Source organism: Chamaea fasciata, unplaced genomic scaffold (assembly GCF_029207755.1).
Source record: "Chamaea fasciata isolate MVZ Bird 193981 ecotype frontalis unplaced genomic scaffold, bChaFas1.0.hap1 SCAF_3, whole genome shotgun sequence".
Lineage (NCBI taxonomy): Eukaryota > Metazoa > Chordata > Aves > Passeriformes > Sylviidae > Chamaea > Chamaea fasciata.
In genome coordinates this window covers 79,822,869-79,846,702 of record NW_027094088.1, presented here as the reverse complement: position 1 = coordinate 79,846,702, position 23,834 = coordinate 79,822,869, and the positions used below count along the sequence as shown (strand labels likewise).

At 41.9% G+C, this 23,834-nt stretch overlaps 1 protein-coding gene across 1 annotated transcript in view; it reads right to left on the bottom strand.

Moving 5' to 3' along the window:
- Positions 1-17,594, bottom strand: part of SNAP91 (synaptosome associated protein 91) — a 64,330-nt gene extending 46,736 nt beyond the window's left edge. The window contains exons 1-2 of the mRNA XM_066179613.1: positions 17,491-17,594; positions 16,703-16,862 (exon numbers count right to left, since the gene is read on the bottom strand). Of these exons, the coding sequence (XP_066035710.1) occupies positions 16,703-16,832 (130 nt within the window). The 5' untranslated portion in view covers positions 16,833-16,862; positions 17,491-17,594. The remainder of the gene's footprint in view (positions 1-16,702; positions 16,863-17,490) is intronic.
- Between the last annotated feature and the right edge of the window lie 6,240 nt (positions 17,595-23,834).

Genomic DNA, 23,834 nt, shown 5'->3' with positions numbered 1-23,834 from the left:
GAGTCACATCAGTGACCGAGACGCACCTGGTGTGCACAGAAACCCACACTGCTGTACCAGAAGCATTCAAAAGCTCAGGTTTTGTCTGGTTGGTTGGGGTCTTTTTGAAATTCATGGCATGTAATCTTTATAGGTTTTTTACCTTCTATTACAAAGACTTATTTTATTTGAGATCCAAGAAATCTCTAGCTCAGAGTCACAAGGTTGGGAAAACCATAGTCCTTCCTTGCATATGAAATTGTCTGTTGCATGGGCATAAAAACTCAAGTTGTCTTCAGCTTCAGGCCAGGGGAATGACCTTCTGAGATGACACAGGAGACAAAAATTATGTGATCCATTTGCCAAGTTTGAATTGAAAATGTATGTTGTCATGGAATTTTGTTGTCTTGCTTATGGAAGCTGGGTTTGAAGTTTTTTGCAGAACACCTTCTGAAATGTGTTTACTTCTATAACCTCAGTAATACTACCCTTGAAGGAGGCAGTTCTGCAGACAAAGTATTACAGTAGCAAAGCCATGCTACTGAATGACAGCAGTTCAAGATCACAGAGCTCCAAGAATTCTCCTTGATCTTGTGGTACAAACAGGCCAATGATCTTTCATTCTGTACTGCTGATTAATGCATTACAGAAGACAGTGGTTTGTAAAAGCCTAGAAGCAAGTCACAAGTGGCTTACTCACTGTGTACCTTGCTCAGATTTTACTGTAGGTCACAGCATTTGTCTTATTAATATAAGGAAATATATCAAATTTGTAATTTTTGCTTTCAATCTTGGGCTTCAGTATGTAGATTTCTGCGAAAGAGAGACACTATAAATTTTGTATTTCATCAGTGCGCTTTAGATAATGAAACCTCAGAGAAGTCCATCAACAGAAATGGATGGACTGGCAATGGAGGCAACAAGGCACTGCTATTTGATGCCACAGCACTGCGTCTGAAGTCAGTCATTTCTGTCTCCCCTCCAAAGTGCTGGAGGGTACAGCATCTCAGTCTGCAGCTCTGAATGGTTTAGGACATGAGTAATTATAGTGTGCAAAATAGAGAGGCATGATTAAAATTAAGTCTACTACTTTCAGTGCACAGAAGAGAATTAAACCATGCATGAAGATGTCACTTGTCATCTGAGGCCAGAAAAAGGAGATTGGGGGTGGGGAGATAATTCTTGCAGAACTGTTTCCCATTTAGTCACATCACAAAGACAAGGTATTCAAATTTCCTGAGTTTCTTTTCCAGTACCATAGAGTCTCAGCTTAACCAGCAATCATCAGCATCTGGAAGGAATCACCAGCGCAGCTAACTTTAGGAAACTGAGCAACAGAGTTTGGTGGCTAAGCTAAATTTTAAAATAGGAGTTAGAAAAATTAATTTTACTTTAATGTGGTAAGGAAAAACAGATACACGGAAAAAGAAATCATTTACAGGAAAAAAAATCTAGAAACGGTATTTTCAAAATATACAGTTTCAAACATTTGCTGGGTGGACGAGACAGTAAAGCTTAGTCTTTCAAGGAAGTCACAGGTACATTTGCTTATACAAAAAAGGTAATATTAAGAAGCAACAGATGAAGAACAACCCAACAGAAACCACATGAAGCAATCTTGCAAGGTTGATTCCATTTGGGGCACACACAAGTAGGGCAAACAAGGATTAAAGGTACCTTCCTGAAGAAGTTTCTGCTACTGCAGGTATCCAGTACACTGACAGCTAATCCTGAAACCCAGACACTGAGCCCAAATACAAATTACAAGCACAGGCAGAAATCAGAATTGTACTGCAATAGCAGCAAGTGCTTTTACCACACATTTCACAGAAGTGAAGTAATTGGAGAATGAAGACCTATATATGCTTTGAATCCATTTGTTTACTATGGACTAAATCACAATTGCCAAATCACAATATGTGATTTCTCCCACTTCCTCTCTTCTCATTTTCATAGTTGCTATTTTAAAGACTTCTTCAATCAAAGATACATTTTTAAATTATAATTTTACTTCAATATACTTTTTCTAGTTAAGCTTTGAGATGAAAAATCAATGTAATAGAAGAAAAAAAGGGTTATCAATTCTCTGACACTGTAACTTAAATCTGAACAGAAGTCTTTAAGTTCTTGGACAGGCCAGATTTTTACAGCCAGACTTAAGACAACTGCATCTTAATCATTCTCTAGGTTTATTTCTCTTCCCTAATTAACACCTCCATTAATGAAAAGACAAACCTGTCAAAGAGAGAAAGAATGGTAGAGGGTTCACTGAGGCTGACTGAAGTGTGTTGAGAGACCTTGGCTCTCTCTTCCTAAAATTTTGAAGAGCACACTAAAAGATGGGACTAGCTTTAGTTTTTGTTAAGCCCATAAGGTACAAAAAGAGAACAGTAAGAACATTTCAAAGGTTTCAGAATTTCAGACTCTTTCAGTCTCATTGAAAACTAGTTTCTAGTTCTTCTTTTTTCTTAATAAGAGAGATTATGCAATACTTTAAAGAATCTTTTAGTCCTTTACCTTTCCAGATGGTATTCTGGATCTGGGCAGGGTTTTTTTCCTGTTTCGTTTTGGCTCCTCTGCCCCACTCCCCGACTCCCTAAATTTTTGAATAAGCAGACCTGGGATTTCCCAGTTCATGATTAATTATTCACAATTTACATTTCAGTAAGCAGAGAAACAGCAGCAGAGCACACGACCTCTCTGTTCAGAGGAATATCAGTGCCAATTTAAGAGCAGCTGTCATTCCAGACTGAATTAACACACAAGCTGCCTCAGCATCTGAGCTGCGTCATATATTCAGTTCCTAAACTTTGGCAAATCTCTCCAGCAGTAACCCACTTACAGACCTTCCTCACTATTAATCAAATGTTACAATAGCTTTCAGGAGGTTTTTTTTTTTCTCACTTATAAATATTTAAATAATGCCTTGAAGCTATTGAAAAGGAAATGCAGGATTGTTGCAAATCCAGGCTAGTCAAGAACAAAAAGAGGCAGCTCAGAGTAAGAGTTTACAAACCTCAACCAAGCAAGTTAAATAGGCAAGTAAAAATACAGTCCCTCCCCTGGCAAGACAGAACTGTATTAGGAAGCTAAGAGCATTGTGCTAACCCATGCAAGAGCTGACCTTCCCCATCTACAGAAACCTGACCACAAAACAGTATTGGAAAGCAGAACAAAGGCACCAGTTTATACTTCTACAACAGTTGCTTATAAGAATATCAGATAATTTGAATGCTGTTGGCTTTGACTATCAGGCAATTCCTTGGAAAAGAGTTTGGAATTTCCAAGGAGTTTCTGAGGTCATAATTTATCATTTATTCTTTTCACTTCCAGCTTGCCCTGTCTACACAAACACACATCTTGATCTGGCTTGTAACAATCACCTCAACAGCAGTGCATGTTGTCTCCTTCTTCTTCCCCAAAAGTCTACCTCAAGAGTTGCTGTATCTCACCTTGATGCCAGCAAGCCTGCCATATATCAAAGTCCAGCATCTTTCAGATACTGCCTTGGAACTCCCATGCTAACTCAAACCTAAACACCATCTTCCACTGAGCATGTGCTCTCCAGGTGCCTCAGACTCCCAATAATGCAGCTGTAGCTCTCAGGAGTGCTACCTCCTCTCTCCAACCTTACTTCAACTATCTCCTCCTTCCAAAATAAATCTCAGACTCCTGTGAGGTCAAATACATGCTGCAGATCCTGAAGTTTGAGAGGTCTCACAATCAGTCTTTGAACCACACAACAGCACCCCACACCAAGACAAGCTCTTATACACAATTTCTTCCTCTGCCTACTCACAGGCAAATTGTACTACCCAAAGTATTAAGTGTTTTGCAGAACCTATCAATCACATGAAGGGTCTGCAGAGAGACAGGGTAAATGACTGAGTACTAGAAAATTTCTCTTGAAGCATCCTCCAATTTTTCAACCTGAGAGTTTAATTAGCCTTAGAATCATCTTATTATCTCACTATTCCTTTTTAAACACAACAGTGCACCACCTCCTATACTACCAATTACCTCTTTTAAAACAAAGTGAAAAATCTACTGCCCATACACACTGCCGAATTTTATTCCAACATACTTCCATATGGTTTTCCTCCCTCTTTAACCAATATATCAGGACAAGATATTTGGCTTTAAGTCATCTGCAAAAGCACCCTAGCTCATTAGCAGTGTTATATCAGTTATGCTGCCCTTGTGTTATGCTGCACTTAATTATTTATATGTATGGCTTTTCCTCCTGACAGGTTCAGGTTCAGCTCTCTTGGAAACAGGAAATAAAAGCCAACCATCAGATGGTCTTCTACTGGGTCTACAAGGGTGCAACTACAGCAGCTGTCTCTCTCAGTACCAATAATGGGGGGAAAGTGTGATTACACTGTGTGAAAAAAAAAAACCAAAATAGATCTTGCTTTAAGCAATTCCTTCAAGTTTCATGAACTATGAATATTTTTTACATAAAAGAAAAGATCCCAGAACTTAGAGCTCCACTGCCTCTGGGGGAGAACAGTGTGCACTACCTTTAATGTTTACATTGCAGTTCTTCCTCTCAAGGAGAGTAGTAGAACTGAAAGGAGACATTCAGGCCAGCTGCAGCAGCTCAGTGTTAAGGAGCAGTCACTGAGGTTTTAAGTATAGTCTTTAAGACTGAAAATTAATTAGCAATTAATGTATTTTATGAACAAAGTCTGAGACCTTGCTGACATCCGTGATCCAACCAGTTAGAAGAGTAAGTTTAATTTTTACTCAGGAATTTCATATCTGGAATAACAGAAGACAGGCTACACAAACTTTATAGTACAAACATACTTTGGAAAGCCCCCTTTTAGCCTCACACATAGGAAGCCAGAACACCAAAGAGGGAAAGGCCCTATAGTCTAAGAATTCTGCCTTTCCTCCCCACTACAGCTACCACAGCTTTTTAAACCATCTTCACTATAGGAAAAGCAATAGTTATCAAGCATGGAATCTTCTCCCTGTCCAAAGCTGGAAGAAGCTCAGTCTTGAACCTCATTTGTACAGAATTCACTCACTTTGAATACCAAAGAATCTGTCTCAGGCAAAGCAGAGGAAAGATGAGAAATCACAGCTTTAATGATCTTTTCCTCTCATCCACAGAACACACTCCCAAGCCTCTTTCCACACAGATCCTGATCCACAACTAGCTCAAGAGAAACAGGCATTTTTCTGCTAAAATACAAGAATTAAGCATTCCTGCTTAAGTTTATATAAAACACCAAGTAATTGTGGAGCTGAATGTGCCACTTCTCCTTTAAATTGATTTACTGAAAGAGCTGAGCCACTAATCCTAACTGCAGTGCCATTTTCCATAGCTCCTAATAGTTTAAGATATATAAAATTCCATTTGCATTTGGTGGACACCAACCAATGGGCATAAGGTTAAAATAAAACAGCAGTTGTCTTGGAGAAATGCTATTTCCCATCCTATTGTAATAAGGCATCATAAATGTCAAACTCCAGGGGAAGAAGAGATGTGGAAAAACCCTGCTACCATTAAAAATAGCTTTTGACCAATAACTTTGCATGGAAAGAAACTTGTATCCTGCATGGCAAATCTCAGACCTCAATCTACAAGACATTTCCTTCAGCACTTCAAACCTGGAAGCCTTAACCAAAATACACATTAATTTAGAGACGCAACCACCAGCCAATCTTCTGCCAAGCCTTCAAAGAATTTGTTCAATTTCCTCTAAGGGAATTGCTCTCTCCATCCATGCAAGCATTAAAGTGACAGTTCTCTTGCATCTCAGCTCTTGCTGCAAACAACAAAGTAATTTTAAAGGCATGATAGAGTTTCAAGACTATTGCTTAGAAGGGTAACAGTCAATAAAATCTGCTTAAATGACTACTGTCAATAGCCTGTTGACATTAGGCACATCCACAACCTGATACCAGGATTCCAGCTGTGGCCTGTGATTATCCTTCCATGAAAGTGACTAACCCCTAACATTACCTGCTAGTTGTATCAATTCATAACTCTTATCACTTGAGTGCTCGCTGGAATATCAGTAACAGGATCAACTGCAGCTTTTAGGCAGAGAGTACAGCTACACTAGAAACACAAGGATTTCACACTTGCCACAATAGCACTGGGCCATTTACTGGAATCTCAGCACTACAGCATCTTCTAATCCTAATCAGCCTTTACATGCTGGGCTGATCTTACACTCCAAACACATCTGGCAGAAAGTGGTAATCGGCTAAGGCATGGTACCTGAGCTCTTTCAGTTGCCACGCTGCAGTCTGAGAAGAACTCTACCCCCAAATTATCTCCTTTCCTCAGAAAACCATTTGTTTTTAATGAACTTGTAGAAATGAAACCATCACTAGACTATCAACTCTGCCCAGAACAGCAATTTGTAATCCACTAAAAAGCTGAACTAGACTGAAAATATATTGCAAGAAGCCTGATGTTCCAGCTTCAATACTTAGCTGTTGCATTTTGGGAATACATTAACAAAACAAACAAAAAAATGGGTGGGGATGAGACAAGGTGCAAACAACTTCAGTGACATGGTAATTAGCTACAGCCTTCCTGCTGGAAAGAGATCAGTTGAGTAGGCAGCCTCAGAAGCTAACACATCTGACTCAATATCCAGACCATGGTCCATGCTTTTGCTATTCCCTCAGCGAGATTATTCCCAGAGTTCAGTTTTTTCATCAATGGATACAACATAATGACACAACCCAAAATTTTTAACTAGGACTGAAATGCTCACAACCATGCAGGCAGCCCTGCTGAAAATATGAACACACCTGTAGAAAAAAGAAAGCAAGTGTAATGCAAACCTCTGCACAAGCCAGTGCAACAGTATGACCTCCTGGAAGCACACTGAAGCAGCTCCAGCCAAGCAGCAAGTACTTTCTAACATGGCTGCTATCATTTCAATCCATGGTCTTGTACCTATGTATCTACCATAAAGCAGTAGAGCTCATAAAACCAGATGGCTGCCTCATATATGAATGCTGTGCCTTAAAACAGTCTTTTAAACAAAATGACTGATATCCTTCACAGTTAGACACAGCTTTATCCTCTCCTTGCTAAGAAAAGCATAAAAAAAGGGTAAAATATGAAACTGTGCAATTCCTTTACATCCATTCCCTTGTACTACAATAAACAATAATACTTTTCTTCTGCCCCACAGACAGGTGAGTTTAAGTCTCAAAAATCTTGAAAAAACTGAAGTCTACTTCCGATAGACTTGACTCTTCAACATGAGCTGGCAGCTTTTCACATACTTCAGATTTCTTGATGTTACAAAAAAACCCCAAGATGTTAAATTTGATGGAACATCCACCTGAAAGATAGAAGATGCAGTAAGGACTACTAACACTTAAAAGAACCTGACAGTACTAAGTTGCTATCAACAGTCTGAAGTCACCAATGCCTCTGGATGATGCATTTGCCACTGGCAGTAGAAGTCTTCTATCAAGCTACTGATGAGTGAGGAACTTGGAATCCATCACACAGGCTCACATCCAGGCAGCGAAGCTTTGTGCAGAGCCAGATCTCTATACTGGAACACCCAGAAGTGTCAATTAGACTTTTGATATGGAGCATGATACTTGAAAGGCAGTTTCTCATAATATTGTCTAAGGAATTTCTAGCTCTCTGATGAACAAGAAGCAGCTCTTTAAACTCACCTATTACAAACGTAGCAAACCTTGCCTGTTAACACTCTTGCCATTCACCAACAACAAAGCAACCTGAAGTTTAAATCAACTTAGCAAAACCAGAAAAACTCTAACATAGAGTCTTCCATAGTCATTTCATAGAATGAAAGATCAGATCAGAAAGCCACAGGTAAGGCTCGCACATGAAAATACCATTGTTTCACTTGCCAGCAACAAAGCATCACTCAAAATAAAATGTACATGTTTTCAAAACACAGGCACACTAAATATGCTGAGTTGCTTCTGGCTTGCTGTCCCTTAGCAGAATGTACATTCTCCTATAAATACATTTAGATGAAGCTATAAAATTTAGATTAGGAGCTACAAGCACAGTAAACATACCCTGGATTCTAGAGTCACGTAACGGGATTCAAACCCAAGTCTCCATTTGAAAAGGTTGGATTTGAAAACATCAGGGCTGCTAAAGGACTGATGCAACAGTAAGTTAAAGTTTTCATCTATATTGGACCTGTATGTAATGAGAAACAGCAGCCTGCAGAGGCAGGAAACAGGCCAGCTGCATTGCCCCTTTCATACAAGGCCTACACTCCTTGAAGCAAGAAGTGAAAGGAGTCCTGTGAAAAGCAGTTTGAACTCTCACTGAAGTGCATCTAGGTCAGCTCTTCAATTAAGTTAAAGATGTGCCCCCTCCTAGAGCCATCCTGCATTGTGGCAGGATCACCCATCGCTGCCTTACTCTGAGGACCTTCCTCTAAACTTGTAAATTTGCATACATTTAAACAACGTGGAGGACAGGTCAGCATGTTTTATTCATGCTTCAAGCATTCATGTCTTTCACTTCTGCGGAGGACCATATTAGAACATTCTGTAAAGTATCAGTTTAAGATATATAACAAAACCATGCCAGAGGCACCAGAAGCCTGCCAGGCTCTGCAGGCTAACCCCTGACCATCTGCTATGGAAGCACCCGCTGCCATCATGTCATCTGCGCTCGTGCCAAGCCAAGAGTCAGTCTGAAGACATGCACTCTACGGTCAGCAGTCAAGCCACAGCCTTGTATCACTTCTTAGCACAGAAAAGTTTAAAATGCTTTCTTGAAAATACACATCCTTTGGTCCTTTAATTGGTAGGACAATCTTAGCTCAAGTGGACACCAAACTCTCCAATCTACCTTTACCAGTGCTGCATCTCAGCCATAACCTAGTCTCCTAAACACTTAAAAACAATGAGCAAAGAACACTTTTCTTTTTTATTCCTTCTCTGAGTCAGTAAAGCAACCTTGTCAAAGCATATGGCTCAACTGTTTTGTCAGAACTCTGTGGCCCAATTGCAACACAGAGTTCCTGCCAATTTGCTTTTTACCTGTGGTAATTTTGGTAATTTTTACGACCAAAAAGAGTTGATTGCCACAAGCCAAACCCGAGCTGCAGACACGTCCTGTCAGCAACCTGCAGTTCTCAGTACACACGAGAGGCAGGGTTTGGTGGTCTTCAAGCATGATCATGTCCATCTACTCACAAAAACCCCTCTACAAAAAACCTAACACATTTGAGTTTTATCAATAGCTAGAAAAAACAGACTCTAGGAAAGGCAACTGACTGACATGCTGCCTCTGTTCAGATGGCCAGAGTAAAAATTACATAAAAGACACAATATTAGCACAACATCAGGACCTTTCATCATCCAATCCCTTCCATTAAACTAAGTTAAGATACAGATATAATCTGCAACAAAGTATGAGATCACATTATCCCGGGCAGAAAAGAAAAACAGAAAGGTATTTAGACTTGGCTGGTTCAGAAGTCAGCGGTAGTACTGTGCACTGTCATTTCCCGTGCCTACAACTAAGCCATGAGCCTCAGATACCCAGTGAATGCCCCATTTGCCAGCAGCCTAGAAAATACTGTTCTAGTATTCCACCTACATTCATTTCAAGGCTGATGTCCAGTATCACTTGCGATGCTAGCGCAGATGGATAGTAGAGTATATTCCCTCTCTCAGTGAACTACAGCTCTCAACTGCTTTAGTAAATGTGTTTCACAACCTAAAGAGAATTTATGAGCATCAACAAAACATATTTTGTATTGATTTTGAGTATTTTCAGCCAGCTCTGAAGTAAACATGATCAAAATAGCAAGATTCAAAGCATTAAGAACTGTTTTAAGGGTCTAGCATATGGTTTGCAAGATTTCAGAAAAAGCAGACCTCACCATACTCTGCAAAGTGACAAGCTGTCCTCTGCCAAGTACTCCAGTTGCCTTCCAGCGATTGCCAACACCTGGTTTATCCAGGTTAATTTATGCCACCACCTCTCATCCAAGCAAAATTTTGGACAGAAGGAAATCAAGCAGCTGTGCTGAATCTGATGGGGCAGGATACTCTAGTATCAGCTTACCAGTGAGGCTTCACACTGCAATCCTGCTGATACTGCTGACTCAGAGGAACAAAAGTACTGCTGCAAACCCTGCACTACAGATCACTGCCTGCAAGGCTACCGGGAAGGTTTCCTCTATCTTCTCATCTAGTCTGAGTTCAGGGCTCAGTCCTGTGCCAGATGACCAATCCTCTTCTTTATATGTCCTGCAATGAGATTCAGACCCTGATTTCCTGGCTTGCTTTACTCCTTGCTTTTTTGTTTTCATGGTACTTGAAACCCATCACTTCAAACCACCCAGAATACTATTCCTACTCTGCATGCCATGGGTCAAAGCTTGGAGATGCAAGGTTTGTCACTCATTGGTGACAAACCATGTGCCTCCTGTATTTACCTGAGGCACACAACAGAACTTGTGCTTTTCCACCCTTACCAGCATCCTGATCTGTGCTCCAAAAACGGAACAGCGCATGGTAACCTAAGGATACTGTTTGGACTCACCTTTAGACTACAGAAAAGCTAATGGAACGGATAAAATATTGTCACTCCACCCCCAGTTCTTCCCCATCCTCAGAAACGCTGGAGCCAGCTCCTTCAGCAATAATGTATGTCCACAGCTAACTGAGTAAGATCTATCCCTTTGTTTTCTTTGCTGGCAGGCAGTGAACTCAATGCACATGGCAAGGTTTTGGTAGCACCGGGATATGCTGCAGCTGTGACTTCTGAGAACAGGGGCTTCTTCCAGAGATTGCAGAGGATTGCAGCACCATGGAGTGCATCCTGCTCCATCTCTAATTTTGGTATTCTCTCTGCCATTTCTTTTTCCTGCTTCCTCTATCTGTCCAGTATTTTCTGCTTTTTCTTAAGTTTGTTTTCCTTGAGGTGCCACAGACTTGGTGGATGGGCTCAGCTGTGTATTGCAGCACATCCACTGTGGAGCTGGCTGTGCCTGGCACAGGGCATGCCCTGGTCTCTTCTCACAGAGGCCAGCCCTGCAGCCATTAACTTGTCATGGACACCCAGCACTGTGGGAAGGTAAGCAGGACAGGAAGAGCAAAGTAGTCTCAAGAATCTTAAGCAGCAGTAGAAAAATCCTAAAAGCAATGTGCCTCTACTACATTACCATTTCTTCCTAAGTGGGAGCTCCGAGAGCAAGAAATTCTCCTCTCTGGCTATCAATTTCTCAGTCCAGCAAGAAGCAGAGAAAATAAATAGCCTTCGAAATGCTTTACGAGCTTCAAAGTTATGCTGTCATCTACTTTTAAGCAATTCGGAGGACCTTTCACATGACAGAGACACAGAAGCATGGACTGACCACATCTACAGAGCTTTTTCTTGGAGACCTCACAGAATTCCTCACTAGTGTGACAGGCCCATATAAGGCATGCACAGAAGATAAAGGGCTTAAGGGTGAGACTGAAAAATCAGAGACACAGATGAAATCAAAACATAGAAAATCAATCAAACCTGCAGACTTTTGTTATCATTTAGAAGACGTTCAATTGCTGCCAAGATTTAAGGAAGCAACGCTATGAGACTATTATGAAACATACTCAACTACTAAATAGAAGTGACTAAAACCATGCCCTGGTCACTGTCATCCTAAACATCTCATAAATAGCTACTCCATTATCAAGGTCTACAATGGAAGTCAGTACAACAGAAAGACCTGACTTGTCTCAGAATTCGTCATCCATGACCTTGACAAAGCATGTTTAACTGAAGGATCTTGCTTACTCTTGAAAAATACTAAGAATACCTACCCTCAGGACTAGTCAATCTTTATCAAGTTACACTGCTTACATGAAAAAAGTTTAATATTACAGTGCCTACTCATTTTTCTGTTCCCTCATCTTCCCTCTTCCTTTCCTAAGGCATGGCACAATAGGAGAACTTACACACAGAACAGTTGAAATGCACAGGATCAAGTGATTCTGCCCGTATTTCAACATCTGGATCTTTACATGAATTCAAACTTCTACCCTGATTCAAACATATTTTGAAGAATTGGCCAAGTCTCAGCTTGATCAGAAGGGCAGTCTTCTCTTGGTATTACACATGCCTAAAACACAGTGTGGGGCTGAGCAGGAATTGAAAGTTAAATACTCAAGAATAATTAATCTAAAAAGCGTTCCTATTACCTCCCCTCACCCATGACAGACATTTATTTCTACTCCCATTCAGAGAACCTCCATGCCTCCAAATGAAGTGTGTCCTCAATATCCTTTTGGGAAAGGATTTGGTAGAAGCCCACAGAAACAGCCATTCAACATAAAAACTGATGATAAGTGTGGGAATTCACAAGATACACACGATAAATCCAACATCCAATAAAGAATTAAAGAAAATAACTGCTTGCTTGGATATTTTTCTTTTCAGGTGTGAGAGCAATTCATTGGTGTGACAGAGGAGTTCACACTATAAAATCCACACCAGCTATGACAACAAAAACCAAAACACAGAATTCCAGCTGATCTTCAGTGGTGACATTTAAACAAAGTCAGTTCTCTCACATGTAGAAACTGCGACAAATTACTGCAATACAAGATACAGTGAGACATAAAAGCTGTTTCATCAGTAAAGTGTGAAGGATTAAGCCTAGTGTGTACAGGGACTCCGTTCCAGGCAATTGTTTTGAAGATACTCCCACAGCTGTAGAGACTGTAGAGTGTCACCTGGACTGCAGAGCAATGCAGTACATCTGCACTATTCCAGCTAGGAAAGAGCCACAAGTGCCAGCAGTCTTGGAACACTCCCCAGATCACTTCAACAGCAAACAACTTCTGAAATATAGACATCCTAGTTAACCCTATCCTTTAGCCCACTCAGCCAATAGACACTGAAGTCTAGGGACTCAAGATAGCTCCACTGACCCCCAACTTTCCCCAAAAAGCAGAGACAGACATATTCCTCAGGAGTGGAGACAAAGGTTTCTAAGACTAGTCTGTGGGACCCAGCAACGTCATCTTTACTGAGCCTAGGCAAAAAAGTTTAACACATTGCTTTTGATCAACAGACTCTTCTGTTTCAACACTAAAGACCACAGTGATGCCAACTTGTTAGGTCAACACCAGGACTGCAGAAGAAAGGTAGAATGCTGCAGGAAAGAAGTGTCTGTACAAGCAAAATACTGACACCAGCCCTGCAGTTCACTTACCAGCTTGAATTAAACTATAAACTTCTTTTTAGAGCCTCTATTTGCCAGGTACATGCAAACATGCAAAATTAGACTTGGGATGAAAATGAGTTACAGGAGATACACAGGTCATCTCCACAGCCACAGAAAATCAAATGCTGATATTCATCTGCTTTGTTTTGACTTTTCACAAATACCTCCCAGCTCTTGATCAAGCTTCTGGGAAGGTCCTCTACCTTACGAGAATTATTTTGAAGAAGTAAGGAGACACATGTGGTCTTTTCAGAATACACACTGCAGAACTTCCTCCTGCTGCAAAGCAAGCCACTCAGCAAAATAAGTCAAGGAAAATCCCAGCCATTTCTATCGTTTTCAGAAACAGGAACTTGTTACAACCACCTGCAGATGCAACAACCTCACTAGTTTTCAATCCACTTCCCTAAATGAAAGCTTGAAGGTCTGTTTCTGAGTGAAATACTATAAAAAGAGCTGAGTTGAGATCTACCTACTTCCCCCTCATCTGTGATGTGTTTTAATGTTTGTAAGTCATTCCATTTCCCTCCTCCAAAAGCATCTCCTGTTGATACCATCAGAGCCATTCCCATTTGAGGCTGGAAGCAGCCTTTTACTTGGCCGACACAACTAAAGCCTTGGTGAAGTCTTAACACATCTTTCAAAACAATTCTAAGAATCAAACTCCTATGCTGTGCACAAGTATTGCCTTCCCACTTGAATTACCAGTTTATATATCCTTAATGTAGCCCATATGCCTCATTCACCCAACTCTGCAATGGCCCTTCCCACTGCATGAAGATAGAGTTGCTAATTCCCCACTTCTTCACAGGAATAATAATTTAGCTAACAAACATTGGTTAGCTGAGGGATAGGAATCCACATCATTGTGGTGATTTTCAGACAACTTCTGGATGACAACAGTTTCATAAGCCCAAAATGGTCAGAGTTCAGCTGCCCCAAACCATCAGAGCATCCTAGATTTACATTCCTTTTCCCACCACAGGGACTTGAGAAGCTCATTTAATGCCATCTGGCACTACTTCCAGCAGTTGTTGAAAATTCACTAGTAGGAGATCTGGAGTTCCAGAAAATGGTAAATCCTGTTAATGAGCATCAGATAGCAACCAAGTGATACTTCAGTACTCCTTCACATGACCAGCCTGCCCAGCACCGAGAGCCCGTGCCAAAGGACAGCAGCATCTATATTACAGTCTGTATTTGAAAGCTACAGCAAGTACAGAAAACCACACAAGAGTAAACACTTAGCAGCTTGCTTTTTCTACACTGAAGACACTAATTCTGTCCTTTTCTCCCTTCCTTACACACCACCTTTCACCTTGTCACCTATGATCTCCCTATAACCCTCTGAAACGGTTATCTTCTGCAGAAAATATATGAGAATAGGCATCATTGTATACTACCCTTACAGGATCACTTAACTCATATTAAATAGTTGATCTCTCAATTTAATTTACAAAGCCCAGTTGTTAAGTGAGGCAGTGGAAGAGAGGTTGTGTGACTTGACACCTGGCCACTAAGATACTAAATAAAATTACTGAGTTCCCTAAGGACACAGAACCCCAACGTCAATACCAGAATTACAGCTCTTCATAAGGCATCACTCCTACCATCACTCTCTGGAACCTGAACTTTTTAATCATCTAAATCCTTTATACCTTGACATAAGACTTATTTTAAGGCACTGGGAAGTTTTACCTTCCATTCTTCACATCTTCAAATGCTACTTATCCAATCTGAAATGCACTCAGCCAATTAAACTTTGAACTGCTATTTACAGCTTGTAAAATAGAAAAAAGAGCAGGCATATGTCTTCACAGGAAGTTATAACTTCTTTTCCTCTTTTATGTGTGACATGCAGGTACGTAAGAAATTCTGTGGAATTCTACTGGCTTCTGTCTCCAGTATACCCACCTTCTTGAGTAGTAATACTATATTCCATATTATTTTCAATATTCAAACACAGTCCTTACTATAACATTGGTAGATTACTTCTACCTCACTTTAATCCTGCCCATTCCAGATAGTACTTTTATTTATATATGTATATACACATAGAAACAGAGACACACAGACACAGCATGCGTTCAAATACATGAGCTATGCTTTTTTAAGCTAAAGCTTCTAGTAACAGATTCAGTCTGTATAGGACAGTCCAGACACACAGCCTACAGATTAAAAAGTGTTGACGGCTACCAAACAACATGGAAGAAACATCAATAGCAAAGATGATTTTCTTAAATATACAAGAAAACATGACAGAATACATGATATCAGGACCAATTATCTACTTTAACAACTGTTTAGACTCTGGTGAGTCTTCAATCAATGCTGCTTACATCAGCATTTCTTGGACATGTATGCAAGAGCATCTGTATATACTGAAAAAACAGCCTACTGTTTGTCACTTGGAGGATAAGCTACAAAGTCATTAGATGTGAAATCTGGAATTATTTTCCAGAAGTAATGCTACCTCCTTTTAACAAATACTGCATCATCAGAACTGTACTCACAAACACCTGCACCAGCATTACTTAGTAATGGCCAGCAGCCAAGAGACTGCCTGGTATAAAACCTGCTGATCTTTACTTGAATGTACTTCTTACCATATCCAAAAAAACCATGGGAAACCCACTTTGTTTTAGATATTAACACCTGCTGTTGATCTGCAAAGTTCAGCGCTACAAAAAGACACTACTGGCAAATAAGGCCAATTAACATCACACAACCAAATTCCTTCACCATTCTACTACTTGGTGTCTCCATGCAGGGGCTCACGGTTGAAACGAAACTGTCAGGATGAAACATGACTAGCTCATTGTTTTCCAATAAATGTTTTGCCTCAACCTTGTTTCACGCCTTAACTAGCTAATGTCAGTCCAAAATACATCAAAAATCTGAGATAAAGCAAACAGCCATTTTTAACGAAACATGATGCAAACTACTGGACAGCTCACAAAGCTGCTGTCAGATATTTGGGATCTCAGCAACAGCCCTTAAACTCTCCAAAGGTTGTTCCAATCTACAGCACAGCGTTATCCCAGTGCCTTGCCATCTAAACACACCATCATCTGAATCTCTTCAGAAGTGGAGATGCAGGGCTGTGGAGATGGCCCCACTCGTACTGGTGCTTGGCCAGTATCTGGGAATATCATTTATGTACATCTCATCCTAGCTTAATCCTGACCAAAGTAGGCAGTGACAAATGTGTGTCCATTTTGCCCTGTGATTTTCTCCCCTCTACCCAAGTCCCTGCTCTATAAGGCGCTCTTTCCACTCTCTTCCTGGATAAAAGGCAAGAGGTCATGAGGAAGAAAAATGGCCGAAAGAGCAGTATTATGCAATAAGAGAAGAAATGCAATAATAACTCATCCTCTCCTGGAGATTTCCCATCACCCTCATGCTTTGCAAGCTGGATTAGAGCAAGCGTGACAGCCAGCCGGCTCAAAGGCCCACTGAAGTACCCTGCGGGCAGGCTCCTCAGCCCCGGGCCTGCTGGGGAAACAAAAAGGGATGCTCACAGTCCAGGTGCTTTTTCTTGGGCCCCATCACTTCATGCGTGGTGGCTTTGCAGACGGCTCTGGCTACGGCCGATCCCGTAACGCTGTACTGAGCAGCTGCGATGCGATCTGTCAGCGTCTGACCCGACATCTTCGAACGGCGTGCTGGCTGCTGCCTGCTCTGCAGGGGCGAAAGACACGGGAGGGAGGGGGAGATGCCGGGTCTGTGGCCGGGGGAAGGCACGGCAGGGACGCGCACAGGCAGGGGCACACGCACACGGGCACTCACACGGCCTCGCCACACGCACAATGGTCCCTCGGGCAGCCCGGCCCCTCCCGAGGCGCGGCCCCCCCCCGCCCCGTTGTGTAAGCCTCTGCCTCGCTAGAAGCCGCCTGGGGCAGGAAGAAGGGTATTTTAGGCGTTGCAAGGAGCAGATGAAGGGGAAATAATGACGGCAGCTGAAGGACGCTGCACACCAACACGGTGCGAGCCCCGGGATGGGGGAAGGCAGCCCTCCCGCACCTGCCTCGGCAGCGCCCGCCCCACGAGCCGACCCGCGGAGGAGCCTCCGCCGCGCCCCGGCCCCGCTGCAGCGCCCGCGCCGCCGCCTCCCCGATGGGAGATTATGGCACCGTTGCGCCATGTTCTGCCCTCCCGGTGCCTCCCCCACCGCCACCCCCGGCCCCGACTGGCCCCCCCCCCGCCCCGGGAAGCGGGGCGCCGCTGCATGCGGCGGCGGCGGCGCCCAGCGCCATGCAGCATCCCGGCGCGGGGGGACAGCGGGATAGACCGAGCGCCAGCGGCCGACCTGTCAGCGCGTCCTTCCCTCCCGTCCTCCTGCCGCCGCTCCGGGGAGGGCACTGCCGGCCCCCGCCGCGACCGCTGCCCGGCCCGGCCCGCTGGCGAGGCGCCCCGCGGCGCAGCAGCCCCCCCCCCGTCCCCCCGGCCCCGGTAGCGCCAGGTGCCGGGCGGGCTGTCCCCTCCCGCCGCCGCCGCCGCCGCCGCCGCCGGGGATGCGCTGGGCGTCCACGCCCGGGAGCCGACGCTGCTATTTCCAGCCGGCGGCTTAATCCTCCCGCAGCCTAATCCCCGCGCTACTGCCGCAGCAGCGCCGCCCCCTACCCCGGTGCAGAGGGCGGGACGGAGCGGAGCCGAGCGGCGCTGCCGCCGCAGATCGGTGGCCCGGCGCAGTCAGGTGACCCCGTTCCCCCACCCGCATCCCGATCCCGCTTCCCCGAGGTGGCGGCGGGCACGGCCGGAGCTGCTCCCACGCGGGGGCTGTCCCGGTGAGGATCCGCGACTGGGGGGAGCCGAAGCCACTGATGCTTCCCCGGTCTGCATCATGGTCCTGTCGTGAACGCTTAAAATAGCGCCTTGAGGGATCCCAAAACCGCACATAGACTAGGTTTCTCCCGATTGTTGTTACGATGTTATTGTTATCAAAAACATCTGAAATATGTCCCCAGAAGGGTTTTCTCTCTCTTGTCTAAGGTAGCCCAAGGGTGTTGGTTACAATCTAGCCACACTCGGGAGGATATATTGCTACAATTTTATTGTGTAATTGAAGCTTACCGGAGTGATTCGTGGAGTATTGGGAAATGTGGCGTACATATATTACCATAAATTGGCTGAACTTAGTTTTGGAGTAAAGTGATTTTAGTGGGTGGGGTCTAAACGAAATGGCACTGGTAGCAATTACTTCGAGCTGCCGGTAGAACAAATTTCAGAAGACGTTGTCAGCTTATGCCATTAACTAGCTGGAGAAAACACTACGTACAGTCAGTATTGAAGAGTTGTGCACACCAAGTGATAATTGGGTTGTGTTGCATACAAAGACATATGGCACCATTTTCATTTGTTATTCCAGGAGGAGAACGCTGACAAAAGGATTGTGGTTGTGACTGTATGAAACATCAGCCTTCTATTTCATTCTCTCTAGTCATTCTATTACTATTTAATTCTTTTTCCTGTGTTGTTGTTGTTGTTGTTTGTTTTGTTGTTTTTTATTTGTTTTTTTTCCTGACAACAAGGAGATTTTAAAATCCTAGGCAGCCCGAAAGCTTGGGAATGCTGTTAAAATACTGCTTAAAAGTTCAAGGCATCTTTTCTGTGAGAAATCTCTTCCAAAATATCTGTAAAATGGTGCCTTGGACTACTGAAGACAGGTGTTCAGATTTGCACCTTTTCGATATCGGTTGAATCTCCTTCTTATTTGCAGAGCAGATAGAGATTTTTGGATTTCAAGATTCAAAGGTTTCCCCAAATGCAGTGTTTGATTATGGAGTGGGATTTAATTTCAAAAATAGATGTGAAGAGTATATCACTGTTAGTAATCAGCATTATGAGTCTGTAAACTTCAAATGTTCCTGTAAGAGAGACTCTCATATTCTAGTAGTGAGAATGTGTCCATGCTTCTCATCTCTATTCAGTAATGAGTAGCAAATAAATCAGCTGTGGAATTGGACAGAAAGATAACATTGTGCTCTTTAGCATTACTATAGTTCACTGTTCAAGTATGGACAAATTTTAGTAATATTTAGAAATTGTTTCTGTTACCACAGAATTGTTAACTTCAATGCCTAGGAATTTGTCATTAATGGCATGATTTGTGGCAGCTAGAAGCATGTCTTAGCAGAGGCACACAAACAATTTTTCCTCTGTACTTCACAATCAGTTATTGGGGTCATACTCCAAATTGATTTCAGAGGAAACAAACAGCTTGGATCTACCAATACTTCATGTTCTATTATTGCCATTAAGAGTGACTCTGAACTTTTCTTGGTAATACTGACAGGAGTTTAGAATGGCTTGACTTTAAAAGAGAAACTTCCTTTTTAACTGGTATATTACAGAAGAAAGGGAAAAAACCCAATAACTACACAAACTGTTTTGGAATTTGTTGACTCCACACGGCAGAAACTTAGAACGGTTTTATCTCCTCCAAGCAGGATAGTTTTCAACGTTACACTAGCCAAAATATTTAATTAGTGATGCAACTTTTTTTGACATCTGGTGTACATCTTCAGTGTGAAGGTCTGGATACTTTCTAAACTAGTCTGTGTTGTTATCAACAGTTACTGTCACTGAGATTCTCATCTGTGTTACCAAAAATTATGATTGTTAATACTCAGCTAATTTTATATCTTCATATTGTCAAAATATTGAAGCAAAAGATAAGTCAGATAATCTGTACTATTGCCTTAAAATTTATGCAGTTTCTTAATGAAAACCTAAGGTGCTTTAAGAAGGTAAGACAAGAAGACATTAGTACTCTTTAAATTCAGAGTGAAAGGATGTGGTCTACTGAAGCTGTATTGCTTTTGGGTTTAAAACCAACCACCACTCCCCTAAAAATAACCCAACCCCACAAAAGAGGAGTTCATGTTTGTAATGAACAAAAAGTCAAGCAGGAAATAGGAACCATCTTGAATATGGATACTCCACGGAGGAAGCTGCCCAGGACTAAAGAGATGGGGAGTGGGGGTTGCCATTCCATGGGGTAGTTTTGGATGAAGTCCCAAGAAGTTGCCTGGTGTGCTGGCTCTGTGAAACCCACGTTCACAGCTTGGCTGGTGGAGGTCTAGATGAGGGCCATATAAGCAGCTGGAAAGGGTTTTTGCTGCTAAAAATAACACAGAATTGGTGATGTCTTTCTTGACTCTTTGTAACTGTGCCTTCAATTTAATAATGAAAGCCTTAAAAAAGAGGAGATGTGTTAATGACAAACTGAATAGCCATTTTGAGGCACAAAGATAATTCTTAACTGAATTTGAAGTGAGAAAAATAGAGTTGGTCTGTGTTAATCTCACATTTAAGCACACGTGGAGGGAAGGAGGCATGTGTTAGGGCTGATTCATCACACCTCATGCCTGAATTCTGCCCCAGAGATGCCCATGTCTTGGGTGATGTAAGGCATGTAGACTCTGTTTTCATGCACTAGGGTGCACTGAAATCTGGGGGTTTCTCACCATAATTCTGCTTTTTTTCCCCCATTTGTTTCCCAGTTTCTCCTGTCAAGACTTCTAGTTCTTCAGCCAACATTGATGCCCTTTCCTCCAGCCTTCACAGGTCAGGCAGAGATTTAGACCCCACCGTGTCTGCGCTTGTGCCTGCCTCGGGCCCAGTGCTGTTGTTCTGCTTCTCCTTCTTACTCTTAGGGCCAGTGGTACAAACAGAGCTCCTGGAGAGGCTGGCTGTAACCATAGTGATAGCAGCAGTCCTTAACAGATCTGTTTAGTTCTGGGGAGGGGGAAAAAAAAGACTTTTCAAAGGAGAAGCATCCTTCTGACTTTGTATCAGGTTGATGGAGCCAGGTAGTTTGCATTACGCTTTCTCTACAGCGCATGCAACAGTTAAGTACTCAAATCATGCAATACCCAGGAGTTTCTGTGCTTCTGCTGTTAAATATAACCTCATTGCTTGGTCTTGTGTGGGTTCTGTCCACAACTGTTTGTGCAGCCTCTGTAGTCACCCTCCTTAATGGCATTTGTTTCAGTCGTTCCTATGGTTGCTGTGATACAAAGCAACAATAAGAAATTAAAGCAGTTTGTCAATTTTCCAGTCAGAAAGGCGGTCTAAGAAGGATGTGGCCTGAATGTCTTTGTACATCCCAGGCAGAAGATTCGTTACATTTTGGAGATCTTCTTGAGCTACTGAATCTAAGAGAACAGCCATACACATTGGTAAGGGTACAGACTTGGAGGCATGAGTATGTACTCTACATCCCATAGGAAATGCCTTTTTGGTGTCTTTGAAGACTTTGAAAATTAAAAAGTTAATTTAGATAAGAGAGAGAATTAATAAAAAAGTTACACAAAGAATAGCTAATGAGCTCTTTTACTGCTCTTTAAGCCATGTCAGAGTGAGGTCATGTTATCCAGATTATGGAGTGTCTGCATATTACAGGTTGGTGGTTACAGAAGGGTGGTAATTGGCATGTTCTGTACAGATGAAAAAGGTGTGTTCCTTGCTTGGCATGCTGGTTCCCACAAGGACAACCTTAAAATCTGTATTATCTTAGAGACCTCTGTTGACTGATGCATTAATGGACCCCATCATCCACATCACAAGGATAGCTTTTGCTGCTGGAGTAGTTTTTGGCTTATGTCTGGCAGTAACACTGAGGTTAATAGACCAGAAAGGGGACAGATGGACATATGTATCAGAAATGGAGTGAAAGTCCTGTAATTGTGAAAGTCAGTACCTGTGAAATTCCTCACTATTTAGGATTGATTTTGGTCATTAATTTTGTAGTCCTGATAGAGCTTCCAATGCAAAAGTCTGGAGGTATGTATGAAGTATATTGCACTTCCACACAACCAATTCACACTAGGCTTAAATTTGTCTTTTTTTTTTTTTTTAACCTTTTCTTTTACACAGAGCACTCATCTTTTACAGATTTATTTTAACAAGTCTGTATACCAAAAGCTACCTAACTTACTGCTTTTATAAATAATATTTTTTCTAATATAGTCAATGTGGAAATAGCAGCTTTCTATTGATATTAGAAAGAGGGGAGAATTAATTTAAGAAAGTTGCAAGTCAACTTCAATAGAAATGTTTTGTATTACATTGAAGATGTTGGTATTGGAGAAGGGAAATTCAGAAAAAAAATTATGTGAAGTCATACTCAGCTTCACAGACATCATGAAACAGATTCACAAGAGCATATAGAAAAAGATGATTCAGTACTAATTGAAGTTTAAAACTTATTACTCATTGACTAATTGACAGTCCTGTCTTTGAATACAAAGTAACTCTGAAGGCATTGATCCCAAATGCATAATTTCCTCAAAAGAGGGCAGGATTCTGCCTGAAGTAAAATCCAAATTTCATGTACCATAGAAATTTTGATCCACGGAAAGACAGCAGGCTTTCAAACTACCTTGGCTTTGTGGACATACAATTTTTCTTTTCAAGCAAAATAAACTTTTTTGGTAAAGATGTATTATTTTGGTACTCATACTTGCAAAGTGGCAGCATTTTTGCTGTAAATGGTGAAATATTGTATTAATAATAGTAATAAGTGTACAGCTGTAATAGTTGTATTTTAATACGATAGTGTCTTTATCCTGGCTATGACCATGTATAGAACCAGGGATGCTTCACTGACTTCTGTTTGCTCCGACAGTTGAAGCATTAAATACTGGATTTTACATTGAGCACAACTGGGACAAACTGGGCCTGAGAAGCAGCTAGCAATGATTTTCAAGGGAGAAAGCCTCTCTATATTCTTCCAAAAAGAAAAGGTCTTCAAGAGAAGGAAATTCCATTTCTTTGATCTTCTAAATCAGTAAAAGCTGCCATCCTGAAAACTAAGCCTGGTCTCTTACTTGTTTCTCTGGCTCCTGGAAAATCCCTAATTTCTGCAAAAGCAGGGCTGCTTTTAAACAGCAGCTTTTTGTACATGCACAAATGATGTGCATGTACAGCATTTTTTAAATTTTACATGTTGTCCATTATCTGCAGGAGCTGCTGGATAGAGAGTGTTAGGCAAAAGCTATTAAGACAGTGGGCCTTCAGCCAGGTCCAGGAAGGGTGATCCACCTTCTCTTTAAGAGCTCTGCCAGGTGATGTGAACTGTTTATTTGATCTTTTTGGCATCCTAGAAGTAGGTTTTAATAAGACAAGAACTTGGTGTGTCTTATAATGAAGCTGACCTACAAGAAGGTCGCCATAGGGATTCAATAATCATTTTCCTCATGGTCCATGGAAGTGTGGTACCATCCAAACTTCAGGAGTGAGCTTTCAAGCACGTACTGCCTGCCCAATCTGCTGCTGCTCTAGGCTCAGAAATTCTCAGTTGTATAGGAAAGTGACAGTCAAAGTCTTCTAGGAAATTTCTGAAGTTATAATTTCAGTGACAGATTTGTTCAGCAGAAGTTCAGTAGATGCCAGATATATGTCAAATAAGAGTACAACTTTCAACCCAGAGGGTAAAATAAATTTTAAGCAAAAAAAGATAAGCATGTATTTAATAGGGAAGGGAGATTATGAATTGTGATACCTCATGACCAAATATGACCTCTATTCACTTGAGAAAAAAGCTGGTTTATGCAATCAGAGATATGAACATGTGCTAAGACTTACATATGCAAATATGTATATCACAGTAATGTTTTAGCAATACTTAATTCCTAATCTTTTAATAGT